At 43.1% G+C, this 15,169-nt stretch overlaps 1 protein-coding gene across 1 annotated transcript in view; it reads left to right on the top strand.

Annotated features, from left to right (window-relative positions):
- LOC144125398 (SH3 domain-binding protein 5 homolog) overlaps positions 1–15,169 on the top strand; it is a 29,279-nt gene extending 14,110 nt beyond the window's left edge. Inside the window, exons 8-9 of the mRNA XM_077658749.1 lie at positions 2,949–3,412; positions 7,424–15,169. Coding sequence (XP_077514875.1) covers positions 2,949–3,340 — 392 coding nt within the window. The 3' untranslated portion in view covers positions 3,341–3,412; positions 7,424–15,169. The remainder of the gene's footprint in view (positions 1–2,948; positions 3,413–7,423) is intronic.

Genomic DNA, 15,169 nt, shown 5'->3' with positions numbered 1-15,169 from the left:
TAACGAAGTCTTGCTCCTTGACGGTTTTAGTGACCATAAGCTCATTCATCTACAACTTAATGTCCCATTAGCATTTCAAGGTCTTACATCCACGAAAATTCGCGATTACAATAGAGCTAATTATAGAGATATGAATATTGCACTTAACGATTTTTTTATTCAAACGTTCTTGCCCTCATTTGCGGACAGGTCCGTCGATCAGAACTGGGTACTTTATAAGATCATGATGTCCAATCTAGTTTACAAATATGTTCCCTTGGTTTCAATTTCAAACGACAAATCTAATCCATGGTTCACTAGATCTCTCCGTCGTCATCGAAACAAAAAAAAGCGTTTGTACAGAAAGGCTCGGTTGGTATCTACATCGGGTGCTTGGCAAAAATACAACGATTGTCTGAAATCTTACTGCTCGGCCCTCCGGGCATCAAAGAAAAAATATTTTTCCCATGACCTACCCGCCCTCCTAAAATCTAATCCCAAAAAGTTCTGGCGCGTGATATCTCCTGACAGTACTAACAACCAATTTCCATTATGCAACGACGATCACGTGCAGCTTTCGGAGAGTGAATGTCCCCAAGCATTTAACAGATACTTTGCGTCAGTGTTCACTCGGGAAGATCATTCCAACATACCCATTGTTCCTGATCATGATTACCAATTTATGGCCCCTATTACCATTTCCGCTGAAGGTATCGCTCGTCTCATTTCTAATCTTAAGGTTTCCTCATCAGCAGGTGCTGACAACATGAATTCTAAAATACTGAAAAACACCGTGTCGATCTCCAGTGAAATTCTATGCCTCATCTATCAGCAATCATTATCATCCGGTTTACTTCCTACAGATTGGAAAATTGCTAAGATCGTTCCAGTGTTCAAAAGTGGGAACAGAAATTCACCGGAAAACTACCGCCCCATTTCGCTAACCTGCATTTGCTGTAAATTACTCGAGCATGTTATCGCTTCTCACATTTACTGCCATCTGGAACTTAACTCTTTCTTTTTTCCTAATCAGCACGGCTTCCGAAAAGGTTTTTCTTGTGACACCCAACTGCTAGAATTTACGACTGACTTGCATTTCAACATGGATGCTAACCTTCAAACTGACTGTATCTTTTTAGATTTTGCTAAAGCCTTCGACCGTGTTGCACATTCCCGCTTGTTCTCAAAATTGTCTGCTCTGTGCCTAGATTCTTTAACACTGTCATGGCTACGTAACTTTCTTTCATTTCGCCAGCAGTTCACTACAGTTAACAATTTCACCTCCCCACTCAGTGATGTAGAGTCTGGCGTACCCCAAGGTAGTGTTCTTGGCCCCTTATTGTTTCTAATATACATTAACGACTTGCCAACAGACATATCTTCTTCTATATGCCTCTGCTGACGACTGCATCATTTACCGGCCCATTAATTCTATGCATGATCACCTTGCCCTCCAAACTGACCTGAACTTAATTTCAAATTGGTGCAGTAAATGGCAAATGATGCTCAACTCATCTAACTGCAAGGTCATCTCTTTCACCCGCAAGCGTACTAATTCTAATTTCTCGTACTCCATTGAAGGTACCGCAGTGTCTCGGGCATCATCTTATAAGTATTTAGGTATTCACCTCACAGATAATCTTTCATGGGCCCCACACATTCAATCCATCTGTGCCAAAGCTTCAAGATCACTTGGGTACCTGCGCCGGAACTTGCGAAACGCCCCTAATAACGTGAGAAAAGTCGCTTACTTAACAATCGTGCATCCTCAACTAGAATTTGCTTCACCTATGTGGTCCCCTTATCAAAATTACCTGATCAACATGCTTGAATCCGTACAAAATAGAGCCGCTCGTTTCATCACACAAAAGTACCACCCCCAGTCCAGTATCACTAAGATTAAACTTGATATCTCCCTCGAACCATTACATATTCGTCGCTCCATCGCTCTTTTATGCTTACTTCATAAATATCGTCATAGCACCAGGCCATCTCCCTTGCCCCTCGAAGAGCCTTCACGCATTTCAGGCCGCCTACATAATCAGTATAGCATTACACGCATTTACGGAAGAACCTTAGCATTCAATTCATCTGCACTTCCACGTGCCATTATTCTTTGGAATGATCTTCCCAACTGTATCGCATCTATCGGCAACCACCAATCATTTCAAGACCAACTGCACAAACATTTTCTTTAACGACATTGTGTCTTGTTTCAGGTTGTTCTGTGTCCTTGGTCCCCTTTTCTTCTTGTTGGTATTTTACAAAGTTTTGGTTTCTTGTGCAATTTCAGCCATCTGTATGTTTTTTATGACTACTGCTTTTTCCTTTTGATGCCTATTGGGCACTCGCGATGCATTCTTGCTACTAATTTAATTTTTGTTGCTCGCGGTGATGTATGTCTTTTAGTTACGTTTTGCCCTGTATATTTATAATTGTGTTTAATTTTTGCCTTGTATCACGCGTTGTTTTTAATTTATTCTTCCTATTTGCTTAATCTATTGTTTTGCCCCCCTTACTCAATGCCCTTCTGGGCCCTGTAAGGTATTTTGAATAAATAAATAAATAAATAAATAAATAAATAAAGAGCACTGTTGCTATGACTCTCTTTAATTAAGTTCTGTAGCCTATTTTCATGGAAGGCTGAGATTTGTAAGTTTTTTGACCTAGCAACGGGAACCTAAAATATGCAATAAGAATGCACATGTCCACAGCTGTCCTCTGAAGGGAAAAACTTCAATTCTTGCGCATGTGATGCTCAGTCACAATTGGTGCTCTTTTGAGGAAGATTTATTGCTTGCTTCCTCTCTCTCTCTGTTCCTGTTTGTAGCTTCCTTCTGCTTTCAGAGTAAATGCAATGCATGAGTTTAAAGGCTATGCACTGTAGTTTGGCTGTATAAACAAATTTCTTCAACATTCTGCCAACCTGCATTGTTTGTGTAACATTTTTGCATTTGTCGTGTCTGCAGCTGAGCTCCACTCTCGAGTGCTGGAGGCTTCCATGAGTCTGCTCCGGCAAACAACCTCACGCCTGCTGGACATTCCCGGTGGTGACGGGCCCTTTTCCAAGGCCGAATCTGAGTCTTACGGCTCCCTAGGCTCTTCGCCATCCAATGGCAGCACCCTGTCGTTGCCGACCGACTTGTCCAAGACCGCCATGAATGATGTCCTGATGGGACTCAGCCTACAGGAGTCATCGCCAGTGTTGGTCGAGGCCGCGCGACGAAGCCCCACACTGCGGGCTAGTCTGTCATCTGCGGAGTCCTGCGTTAGGCCGGCACTCAGTGCGGCCCGTGCTTCGGCACCGCCCAGGATTTGTGGTCCAGACGAGTTTGAAGAGGTGGACCTCAATGCAGACTAGAAGCTGCTTCCTCATCGCTGGCTGTGAAAGGGGAGCAGTAGCGAGTGGCGGCTGAGCCTTGACCAGAGTCAGGTCAGTGAGCGTATGCCAGTGCTGCAGTAGATGGGTACAGTGACGCAATCCTGTTTGGGCCTAACTGTACTGTTTCGGCTAAGCAGTGCTAAAATGCTCTTATTAGGCATCTGCACCGGTTTAAATTAGGTTTCATGAATTTTAAGGGCAGGAATGTTTGGCTCTAGTGGGTCACAAGAGCAATATCACGATGGAAGCTTTCACCCTCATGTTAAAGATTGTGCTGAGAGTTTTCTAACTTCAGCGTTGCAGCTGTGCGTCGCAGTAAGAACACATATTGAAATTCTCTTTGCCGTCATGGAGTTTTGCCTGCCTGGCAGTAGTCTTGTGTATTTTAACGATTGTTAGTCATTGTGATGGAAACCTCAAGTGCATGCCCAAAAATCACAGAGAAACCGACAAATAAGCAAATACCGTTTATAAATGCTTAGTGAAATATTATGGGGGCCATACTCCTGCATGTGTTAATTCTTTAAAAACGATTCGGCTTTGTTCAGAATTGTTCATAATAGTTTCCTGAGTGAAGGCCGGTGTATATTAAACCTGTGTATAACAAAGTTGAGAAAAGTCTGCAATTTTTTATTACATGCAGGTTTTTGTTGCGTCCAGCTTTCGTGTGATAACTCTAAAGTAGTGTGCAGAATTGAAGGCATAATGAAAAATAAATGCAGTTGATATGGTCTAGCAAACATTCACAGCAAGGACCCGTTACTCATGATCATGTTACATGATCATGTTACTCATGATCATGTTACAAGGGGAGGCATTTCTTGATCACGTTGATAACGCGAGTGCAGCAGCAGCTGCCACTGTCTCCACCGCAGATCACACAATGAAAGTTACGGAGCTGCTCCACGTCAGGTGGGTAGAGTTGGGAAGGCAGGGGAGTCAGAAGCACGCGCCTCTTCCTGCATGCTCAATTAAAAACGAGAAAGTCTTGTAATCTGCCTGTCCGTTGTTGCTCTCATCAAATTCTCTTCGCCTTGCGTTGCCAGCACTCTCCACCATCTCCATTCCAGCGGCACCTGAATTTCTTGAGCAACCAAGCATCGGCAATGGACATGCACTGCTCGTCTTGTGCCTTCTTTGCTAGGTCCAGTTGTTTCGTGCTGCTTTTGGACATGAACTGTCATAGTGCCTCTTGGTATGGTGCTACTGAAGCGATAGCTGTGGGGTCTTGCGTTTAGTGTGGAGAGGCGCCGATTTTGCAGAGCACGGTGCGTTGTCATCTGCATTTGTGGTTCGTGTTTTATTGTCGTGAAGCTTTTGCACGCTTTGGCAGAATTTCGAGAAATCCAGCACTAGTTAATGAACAGTCAGCGTGGCAAGTATTTTATATCGAGGTCGACCGCAGCAACACCTCTGTTACATAAAGTTTGCAAGTACACACGCTTCAATGGGGGCAGCTTCGGGGAATTGAGAAACTTTGTAATATCGAGGAATTTGCTATAAGGAGGTTTGTTACATCCAGGTTTAACTGTATTTGCCACATATCTTGCTGTCTTGTTTCTGGTACCTTTGGCTTCGTTAGGTTCATGAAATGAACTTTCCATGTCTTATGATGGAGGAACTTATTTGTTCTTCTCATTCAAATCATTTTTTCTATTATTGAACTTCCGTGAATCAATTCCATGAAACTAGCCGCCGCGGTGGCTCAGTGGATATAGCGCTCAGCTACTGACCCAAAAGACGTAGGTTCAATCCCGGCCACGGCGGTCGAATTTCGATTGAGGCGAAATGCTAAAGGCCCGTGTACTGTGCGATGTCAGTGCACGTTAAAGAACCCCAGGTGGTCGAAATTTCCGGAGCCCTTCACTACGGCGTCCCTCATAGCCTGAGTCACTTTGGGACGTTAAATCCCCATAAACCAATTCCATGAAACCAATGTTGAAGATGTCAGCATAATTAGCCATGGTGCCAAAGTTTACTAGTTGACTTTGGCTCTGGGGGGCAAAGAAACAGGTGTGAGAAATTCATGTTGGAAAATGCCTGAAGATATGGCACTATGAGTACAGCTAGAAAGAGTCAAATGCCTAGAGGTTTAGCCGACACAAAAGAACTCTTGTGGGTACTGCTATATTGTTACATGGCGGCCAGCCGGAAAAAGAGACGCTATGATCGATGGCAATGAGATGATTTAATGGCCGGTAGCCTAGCGCGAGCGCTCCTGCCCGCGCCACTGCACAGTTCGTCTTCTTCGTCACACTACCCGGGGCCACCGAGCGATCGTCTCGATCGGTGACAAAGAGACGCGCGAAGTGGTTACTGGCTTAAGAGGATGGTTGTACAGGAACGAGAAAGGGGTGAGGTGCTGGCCGCCACGATGAATAAGATGGCTGAATGATTCCTGGCCTTGAAGCTTCCGGGCCGCAGGTCGCCAAGAGCTGACGGTCGAGTTCCCAGGACGCGCCGAACGGCCTGGGCAGGGGATCGGAGTCTTCAGGTGTAAGCGTCATCTCGGGTCGGTGGGGTCGATAGGTCAGGTCCTTGCGTCAGGTTCAGTTCGTCGTGTTGAGTGGTCGGGGCGGGGGACGGGGCGGGGGGAACAACGGCGAGGTCGGTTCGGGTCTGATAGGCTGGGGCACGGTTGAGCGACGCACGCCAAGAACTCACGGCTGACGACCACGGCTGACGCAGGACGCCGAAGCTCCCCGGACCAGGATGTCGATGGTACCCCGCACCTCCACCAAATGTTACGTGGCGGCCAGCCGAAAAAAGAGACGCTATGATCGATGGCAATGAGATGATTTAATGGCCGGTAGCCTAGCGCGAGCGCTCCTGCCCGCGCCACTGCACAGTTCGTCTTCATCGTCACAATATATACCGGAAGTTATTTAAAGCAGTTGTCCTGCTAGTACTCTCCAGTGGGCCGAAATGTGGAGGCTAATGAAAGGGCTTGAAATTAAGTTGTGGACTACGCAGCATACTCTGGAAGCAAACTGTAAAGGCAACATTGAGATGCAGAGAGCTATGTTGATTAGAGAACAAACTTGGGTTATTGATCAACATGGGAAAAATCGGCGTGGTTGGAACATGTAACTTAGCCAATAGATAACTGAGGGTCTCTTGGTGTAACAGAATGAATTCCAAGGAGGGGAAAACGTAGCTGGGGGTGGGTGGAAGTCAGGTGGAGAGATGAGATTATGAAGTTTTCTCTAATAAGGGGGGGGGGGTGGGGGGGGGGGGGGGGGGGGCACGTTTAAGAAAACGACACAATGAGAGCACTGACCAACTGTTATTCAGATCTTTTGTCTTTATTTTCTAATGTTCCATCTCTGCGCTGTTTTTTGGGGGACACTGAGAACAATTCTATTGAATTTTTGTTTTCAGTAAAAGTTGATTCTGTGGTTCTTGCTGGGTTTGCTGATGTTTGTTTGATGTTAGAAGAGACGTTTATTGCTGAGAAAATTGCATTTAATAACTCTCCCACCACTCGGCTCAAACTTGTGACGTCTACATTGAAAAGGACCCCGTGAGCATCATTTTTAAATGGATGACTATGTAGCCAAGCCTCCGAGATCTGTGCTAATGAAACTGTACCGACACGCTGGAGTTTTCTTGTGAAATCAACTAATGATGGCGACACCTTTTCTTTTGCCTTTTCTAGCTTATAAATGTTTAGTTATTATTAAAATATTAGTGCCTCTGATTTTAGAATGCTGTGATTTGTTGATGCAGACCAATTTCAGTTTGTCATCACTGTCCCTTTAACGTAATCTTGCACCAGCTAATCTAACTCGACAAAGCTGTTGTCAGATTTGATAATGCAACAAAGAGCGATTAGGATGCAACAGAAGCCATGAAACACAGCAAGGCTTTGAAAAAGGTGTTAGGAAATGGCTCGCAGGACTACTTCAGGGCCCCCATAAAATCCTGTTCTTTTGAAACCATGTTTTAAGGCACGGTACTTCAGTCACAGTATTTATCGTGATCTCTCAGTAGTTAGTCTCTCCATGCAAAACTGCAGTGTCAGCAGAGGTGCTTACTGTTCTTCTGTTTTTCTCCCTGCAGGGTGACCACATGCCCAGTTGCTGCTTCATACAGGGCTTCCTTGAGAAAGTGAAGTACCATATACCTACTTCACTGCTTAGCTCATCCAGCGACATTTTAGCGCATAGGTTTTATGAATGATGCATTGCACAACTACCAATGATCGAACATGGCAGCAGAATCTCTTCACTTGAGCGCCATTACCTTGCTGAGGGTGCACATTTTTGTTTCGCGCTCTGTATAGTCGAGTGCATTCATTGTAGGTAGTATTACCATTTGCGCCGTGCTCATGATTTTGAGTTGCTTGTTGATTTGTAGTTTTGTATGTTTTTTGGGTGCCATCAGATGCCTTTTTGTATTTCTGTCGTATCTTTCTTTTTTTTCCTGCTGCATGTGCTCATATGTTTTGAACTCATTTCTTAGGGACATTTTCATTCGGGAGAACTGGCAGCCACCGGTTTGGTTTTGGCAGTGTAATTCAGATTTGCCACTAATGGGCAGCATAATGGGCAGGTTCTGCCCGTGTGCTTAGTTTTTATTTTCTTTTTTTAGTTTTGGTTGCACTGGTTGTTATGGGTATCGCAGTGAAGAGCACAGAAGGAAAACGAGAATGCTGCAGGCTTTGCCGTGGACTTTTGCTTTTTGAGTCTTTCAAGGTATGAATGTTTCGTTGCTTCCATTGTCTTTTGAGGTGGCAAAAAGTGGGAAGCATGGGACAGTTGTGTTGCTCTTTATTTCGACATTTTATGTAATGCATTCAGGTTGGGAACTGGGGACAACTCAGAGCAAAATGCACAACTGACTCTGAGGTGTGTGCCTGCGTTTGAATGGATGTCTTTTATTCTCTGTGGTTTAGAAAACATGCTTAGGGCATTTTGGCAGTTTGAAATATTTCATTTTTAGCACTTTAGGTGTTCTTTTAATAGCATGTTATTTTGTGGAAGCAGCAGGAAACATTTCAATTTCATTTTTTTACATTAATCTCTTCATTCAATCCATCTTTTTCTTTTTTTTTTTGCTTTGAAACTGGCACAGTTTAATTTTTTTCATCTTTCTGCATACATTTTTTTTAGCAATGGCAGAATATGTTTGTCATGTGAAATTTGAGTTTTTTCTGTGAACAGCTTATTCAGCACCTAGTGTACAGTTTGTCTTGGACATTATCGTAGTGCAAAAAAAAAAAATGGTTTGGCTACCTGCATTTGAATTTTACAAAATGCTCTCCTACCTCTTACTTTTATGTGGAATGCTGTCACTACCTTCTAGTCTACAGGCTTATTTGAAAAACTTAACTCAGATGCATTACTTCCCAACATATGCGTGGCGGACGTAGCGTATGTTTTCTTTAAATTTTTTTTCCGATTTTATTGAACTGCAGTACTGCACATGCATGTTGTCTTCAGTGAGTAGGCTGGCTTCCTCACATTAAGTGTTCTTTTACCCAAGCCAGAATTTCAGTAGTTCTGACTGCTATGTGCTACTATAATGTCAAGTGCCGAGGCTGCCTGCAGTGTCGGTCTGGCCTATTTGATGGGGTGATGACTGTTTTTGTCTCATACATGAGTGTACAAGGAGGACTAGCAAGGGGAGTCTTGGGGTCTTGAAAGACATACTATCGTGGTTGTCGTTCAGTGCCCTCCAAAGGACAACTACCTGCAGCAAGTTCTGCTGCAGAGCTGATGACATGTTAAAATTTGTGGTCAGATTGCACTAATGTTAAAGCTACATCAGTTCATAATTTGTAAAGCATTATATCTGCTGCTCTCAAACTGAAATACCCCTAGTGGTCTGGCGCTGTAAAAAATTTATTTCGGCTCTCTTAAAGGGACCTTGAGTCACTATTGTCAGGTCTTTCTATTGTATCTTTTTGCCTTCATCCTTCATCACACTGGCATTGTGCTAATGATGTAGTATGAAACAAAAGGTGACCAATGACAGGCTTTGTCTTATGAGATTATAATACAGCCATGGAGCACATTGTCGGAATAAAATTAAAAAAAACAAGAAAGACGCAGCATACAAACATTTGTTTAGATAGATCTTAAGAGCATTACGTGTGGTGGCAGTGCCAAGAAAAGAGATCATTGAAGACAAAAAGAAATGGGAAAAAAAAATGAAAATTTGATCTGAAGGTGTGCAGCGTCCCTTTAGAAAGCTTTAGAATTTTTGTTTGCTTGTGTACAAGCTCCTCTTTGTTGCCCTCATTTTATTTTTCTGGCTTGGCCTGTGCTGGAGCAAGGATCTGAGGCATGCCTTACTAGGTGCTCACTCAGCTTTATTGCGCATGGCACAGCTGTGTGCTTTAATATGTATTAATGGCTTCTGTTTGAATGTCATCACAAGGTACCTGAAAATTCTGCATTCAAGCTTAATTTGGGCTGCCATGTTTATCGAGCATTGTTTGTCATGACTCCAGCCAATCTAGGCACGGCTCCTGCAACGCAGAGCAGCTTTTGACCTTGGAGGAGTTGAGCAGTTTCCACAAATTATGAGGTGTTGTGCTCTCCTAAGCTTTACCTTTTTTACTGATTGTTGTTTAATGACTAGGATGCTGTTAAGGAAAGTGTTTATGGCAGTCTTGTGGACATGGCAAACATGCTGCTATGCCTAGTGAGCTTTGCCTGAACTAGTGGTATATATAGGAACCTGGTATATAACAATGTTTATTCAGACATACTTGCAGAGAAGTTTTTGCTTGATTAGGATAAAACCCGTACGTGTGACAAAGTCCTTTTAATTTCTAAAAGCAAAAATGCTTTGTTTTTTGGTACTGTGGTGTTGTTGGCATCTTGACTTAAGAGATGTGAGCTTTTTTGTTGAGTATCAAAATTCTTTTGCACATGCTATGCTAGATCAGTTGGTATGCTTTGTCTCAGTATCCTTCGTAGTATGAGCAGATTGACTTGCCGCTAAGTATTTGCACAATTAATGTGCTCAAAAGTTTGTTTTCTATGATTCTTTTTCTCACAAGATGAAAATGTAGAATTGTGTTCAGCTGTATACTGTCTTGAAGATAGCTGTCTAGTGAAAGCTCTGCAAGATGGGTAATGCTGGATGTGCGGGAGCTGTGCACAATATACAGGATACAGCCTGGTAGCCATTTGTTCTTATTGTCGGCTCTCCCAGTCTGTGTTTCACAATGTTACAGCTTGACATTGTTGTTAATTTAAGGCTTTTTATTTTTAAGTAATGGCATCCAAATTTCTGCTAACTACAATAAAATAGGTTATTTCACTTCATTATAGTTGACAGGAACTGAGGTGCAGTGATCTGAATGAAAAGTTTCCCTCTGCTTAGCTATAAATATCATGTTACTGTTGGCTTTCTCCACTGTCTGAGCCAGTCTTAGAAAGCATGCCATTGTCCACCAGTTTTCTCATCTTTATGTGTTCGTAGGCATGAATAATCTTTGACATGGCCTTTGGTGATTTGTGAAATTTATGCTCAACCTCTCGTGTACTACTGTGTGCTTTGCATAACTGTGTACTGCAAGGACCCTTGTAGTGGGCTGGCTTGCTACCTCTCTGCCTACACCATGCATCCCCTGTAGAGTGTGTATTTGCTGAAGAACTGTGTAGTGCAGATTCTTCTGTCTAAAGGCATCGCAGGTGGCATCGCTAATGAGTTTCTATGCCAGTAGAGTGCATCATGGCATTTAGAGATTGTGATGGTCCTGTAAGTGAAGTCATGCATTCAACTTGATTATTAAACTGGTGCTAAGGGCACGGCAAAAGCTTTAAATGGACACTGAAGACAAATTAAAAGTAGCCTGTACCAGCAGATTATAATGTTCTAATGACAATACCATTTTCACTGAAAACAGCTTTTATAAGCCATAGAAGGTAAAAAAATAAAATACATTTGTCGCCACCATCGGCTGCTTTCTCAAGCAAGCTGTAGTGCATAACGACAGTTTCTTGCGTATGGATCACTAAGTCTAGACTACACGGCTATTGAGTTCCGAATGGGGTCATGGGGTCAGTTTTCTTTTGTCCGGACATCATGAGTTTGAACTGAGTAGCAGGAATATTGCTAAATCCAAGTTTCTCGGCTATAAACACATTTTTTGGTACCAATCAAACAGCAGCATAGCCAGAAAGAGCCAGAGAATCGATTTTTATGAAGAGCAGAAATTTGACTCAGTGTCTGTTTAAAACTTTATGGCAACTGTGACAATGCACAGGCTATGTGCAGTCTAGAGTTGCTTGATGATACTCGCATGCATTTGAGACAAGAAAAAAAAAAAACAGCGCTGTAAGTAACCTTCGCACATGGCTTGGGTCTGACTAGCCAGGGAAGAAATCTCAAGTAAGCAAAAAAGATCTCCATTGTTTGGCTAGGGGCAGTTTTTGTGGTGCCTTCCATGGCATCTTGTGGAAAGATCTTAAACGGACAAGCCTGTTAGAATATTCAGTCAAATAGTAAAGTAATCAATTCGATTCGGATGTTTTGTATTTCGAGTCTCATAATACAGACAGTAAAACCTCGTTGATGCGTTCCCGGTTCATACGATTCCCCAGTTCGTATGCTCAAAATCGCGGACATTAAAAATGTTCCATTGAGTTATTCTTCCGGGTGAATACGTTCCCGGAAAACACGATTTCCCGGCTACTACGTTTAAAATTTTGACAAATTGTGGTCTTATAATGCGTTTATTGACCAACCGCACATTTGAAACATACAAGTGGGCCAAACGAGGGGGCTCGCGACGTTTTTTGCGGCAGTCACTTGCCGTGGTGGCTTCTCTGCAGTGCTTCGATGCGACGAGGCGAAGCACCATCATCAAGAACAAAAATAAATAAAAACTGCGCGCTAGCATTCCGGCGGCTGTTTCTGCGGGGCGCGATATGAAAATAAACGCTGAGGTTTCTTCGCGGTGCATAAGGGGAAGGAGGCGGAGCTTCTACGAACTACAGCGATGCGCGTGTATACAAACGGGCCGGGTCTGGGAAACACAGCTCTGAAAAAGCAAAAACACTGCGACAATCAGCCGCCGCGGTGGTTTTTCACAATAGTTAGATGCAAAGGGGCAAAGGCGAAGCATCGGAAAATGCCAAGGAAGAGATTTTGGTTACTTCACTGCCGTTGACGAACCGGATGCGTTATGAATTTCCTTTCGCGCTAAAGACAGCGCGAACGTGGACTGAATTCAGCGAGCACTGGAATAGGATCTGTTCAGCTCTTGTGCCAAGAAATAAAAATCGACATTTGTATAAAGTGAAATTGTCAATAAATGTCTTTTACCTCATTCAACAGTTACATTTCTCAGAATCAGGCGGTTTGGATCGTACGTTTTCTCGGATAATACGTTTTTCCCCGCAATTAAAAAAACGTATCAACGAGGTTTTACTTCGTCTCAAGCGAATAACGTCGTCTGGAATGCCTGCTTCGTGTAGTTTCGGGTCAGCGCACTGTGGCTCACGCGCAGCCAAAGCCTCAATCCCATGGACACTTCCTAGGCGGATGCCCTACTGTGCACATGCACTGGAATTGACACAACGGCGTGCATCAACTGGAGGAAGCGCAGTGCCTGTGATTTCCACAGAACGAGTCTGAGCTGACTGCCGCAGCCGCTCTTCTGTGAATGAAATTTTCAAATCAAGCGTGGCGGCGCGAGCACGAGAGGCAACTAGCACAAGGCACGTGGTGACAAGTGCTACTTTCTGGTGCCTGACACGGGATGGTGGCACTAGGCGAGCAGGTGCATGGTGCATACGCCTAGCAAGTGTCCATGCTGGTCCGCATAGGTTGACTCTCCCATTTTGCAATGGACATTTTTGCAGAAAGTCAGCACAACTTCAATGAATGTGAGAAAGCTTCAAGACACTGTCACTTTACTTTAAAAAATACATCGTTTTAAATGTGCGTATTGAGCCATTCAACCTTTGTTTGCTAGAAGTGTTTGAAATGTTTGCTTCAAAATTATTAAAAGAAAATTACTGTTCGCTTCAAACCTAAAAATCTCTATTCATACAAGCCTAGAAAACTAAAACTGTCTGTACACTGGGTAGAGGTTGGTTAGGAAAGTTGTGGATACCTTCTGTGTTGCCATCATCGGGGCTGGTGACAAGCATATCTTGTAAATGCCCGTTGAAGTTCACAGCTGTAGAATACTGAGACAAATTGCTACTCTTGCATTCTGTTTGTGAACTCTAGGGCCATTAAATGTGAACGGGGGCTGTATTCTGAAACGATCATTTTTGGTGATGCTTGCACTTTCATTTGATTTGATGTGTTGCTAATGCTAACATTATTAACTTTCAGCAGGTGCTCTCCGCTTAATGCGGCATGTGCGATGCATTGTACCAAGCTTGCTCCGAAGGTGTCATTGTAACTAGACGAGTGAAATGCAATGAAACTATGACAATTATTCATGGTGGAGGGACCAACGTATAATAATTTGTAATTTACAAATGGAGTGTCACTTGGTTGTTTCCAAAGAAACTTGCAACTTTTTAATGTAGTATTAACTCTTTTGTCAAACTAGTATTTACAGAAATGCACTCACCCACAGACATTTTCTCATGTCCAGTTGCAGCTGCAAATTATTGGCGTGCGATGAAAATGCTACTTAGCCCCAGAAATGATTGTTGTGGAATACAGCCGCAGGTGTGGCTGTGCGGTGACTGAATGGCGTCCATTTTGTCTTCGAATGTATGTGGCGTGAGTTGACAGCGGCAGAGAGAAGAAACCTGCATTCCAGCACTCTGTTTTTCTGATTTACACAGAGAATTTTTTAAAACTTTTCTCCGGCGACTGGGCCTGCGTTAAGAGTTTGTCGTCATGTAGCGTTGAACTGATTCTTCTAAGATGAATGGAATCCCTTTTAATGAACCGTACATATATTTTTTAAGTTTTACACTCTCAAACGAATATCAGTGTAGTGGTTGTACTCACTGTTACAAGTACAAACAGTACTCTTTGTCCACCATTAATAATAGCATCCTCTACTGAACTTTGTGCTCACCTCTCCTCTCCTGTCCAGCAAAATCATCTAGAGATGTGTATGTTTTACGTTGCCAAATATTTTATCTTGGATGTTTCAAGGCCATTTTACTGCGCTCTTAGACAGCATGTGCCAGCAGTGTGAAAATGGGCCATGAGTTGTGCGTTAATTGCGATCCACTGCAGTTGAGCTATTGGCAGTCAACGACGGGTTAATGCAAAAGATAGCCTGAGGTTGTCACTCCACGATGTGGTGTGCACAGAATGTATTTTTGCAAATGTGAATTTTCAATGTTGTCCTGTTGCCACACTGCAGCTGTTACAGTCTCACTATGTGAAAAGGAAATGACTAACATGTTGAGAAGCATATTGACAGGAACTGTAAACAGAATATCTTTTGCTGCACTTTAGTGCATATTACATCGCAGAAACTACTTAAGTAGTTTGAATAGCACATTATATTACTTTTTTCGTTTTTTATGTTTTGATATCAGCACGCACAACTAGGCTTTAGGTTTTAATGACTGTATTTGTAATTTGTGCATGCCTGTTTTCTTAGATGCATGGTCGCAGGCTCCAAATACATCATTGGGAGCAATAAACCAATATAGTTTTGTGTGATGTCGTTAGTTTTAGTTGGGGATGCCTGCAGTGTGCAACATTGCGTGGTTACACTGTGCAGCAGTGAAACGCACAATCCACCCACTGTGCACTGAGTGGTAGGGGACCCTGCTTCCCGCAAGTCTTGCGAGATTTTTTGCCGTCCTCTTAAAGGGTGAATACAAAGATGGTCTTCTTGACTAATAAAATGGTGCCTTTGAA

This window comes from Amblyomma americanum, chromosome 3, assembly GCF_052857255.1.
Source record: "Amblyomma americanum isolate KBUSLIRL-KWMA chromosome 3, ASM5285725v1, whole genome shotgun sequence".
NCBI lineage: Eukaryota > Metazoa > Arthropoda > Arachnida > Ixodida > Ixodidae > Amblyomma > Amblyomma americanum.
This window is presented reverse-complemented; position numbering and strand designations above follow the sequence as displayed.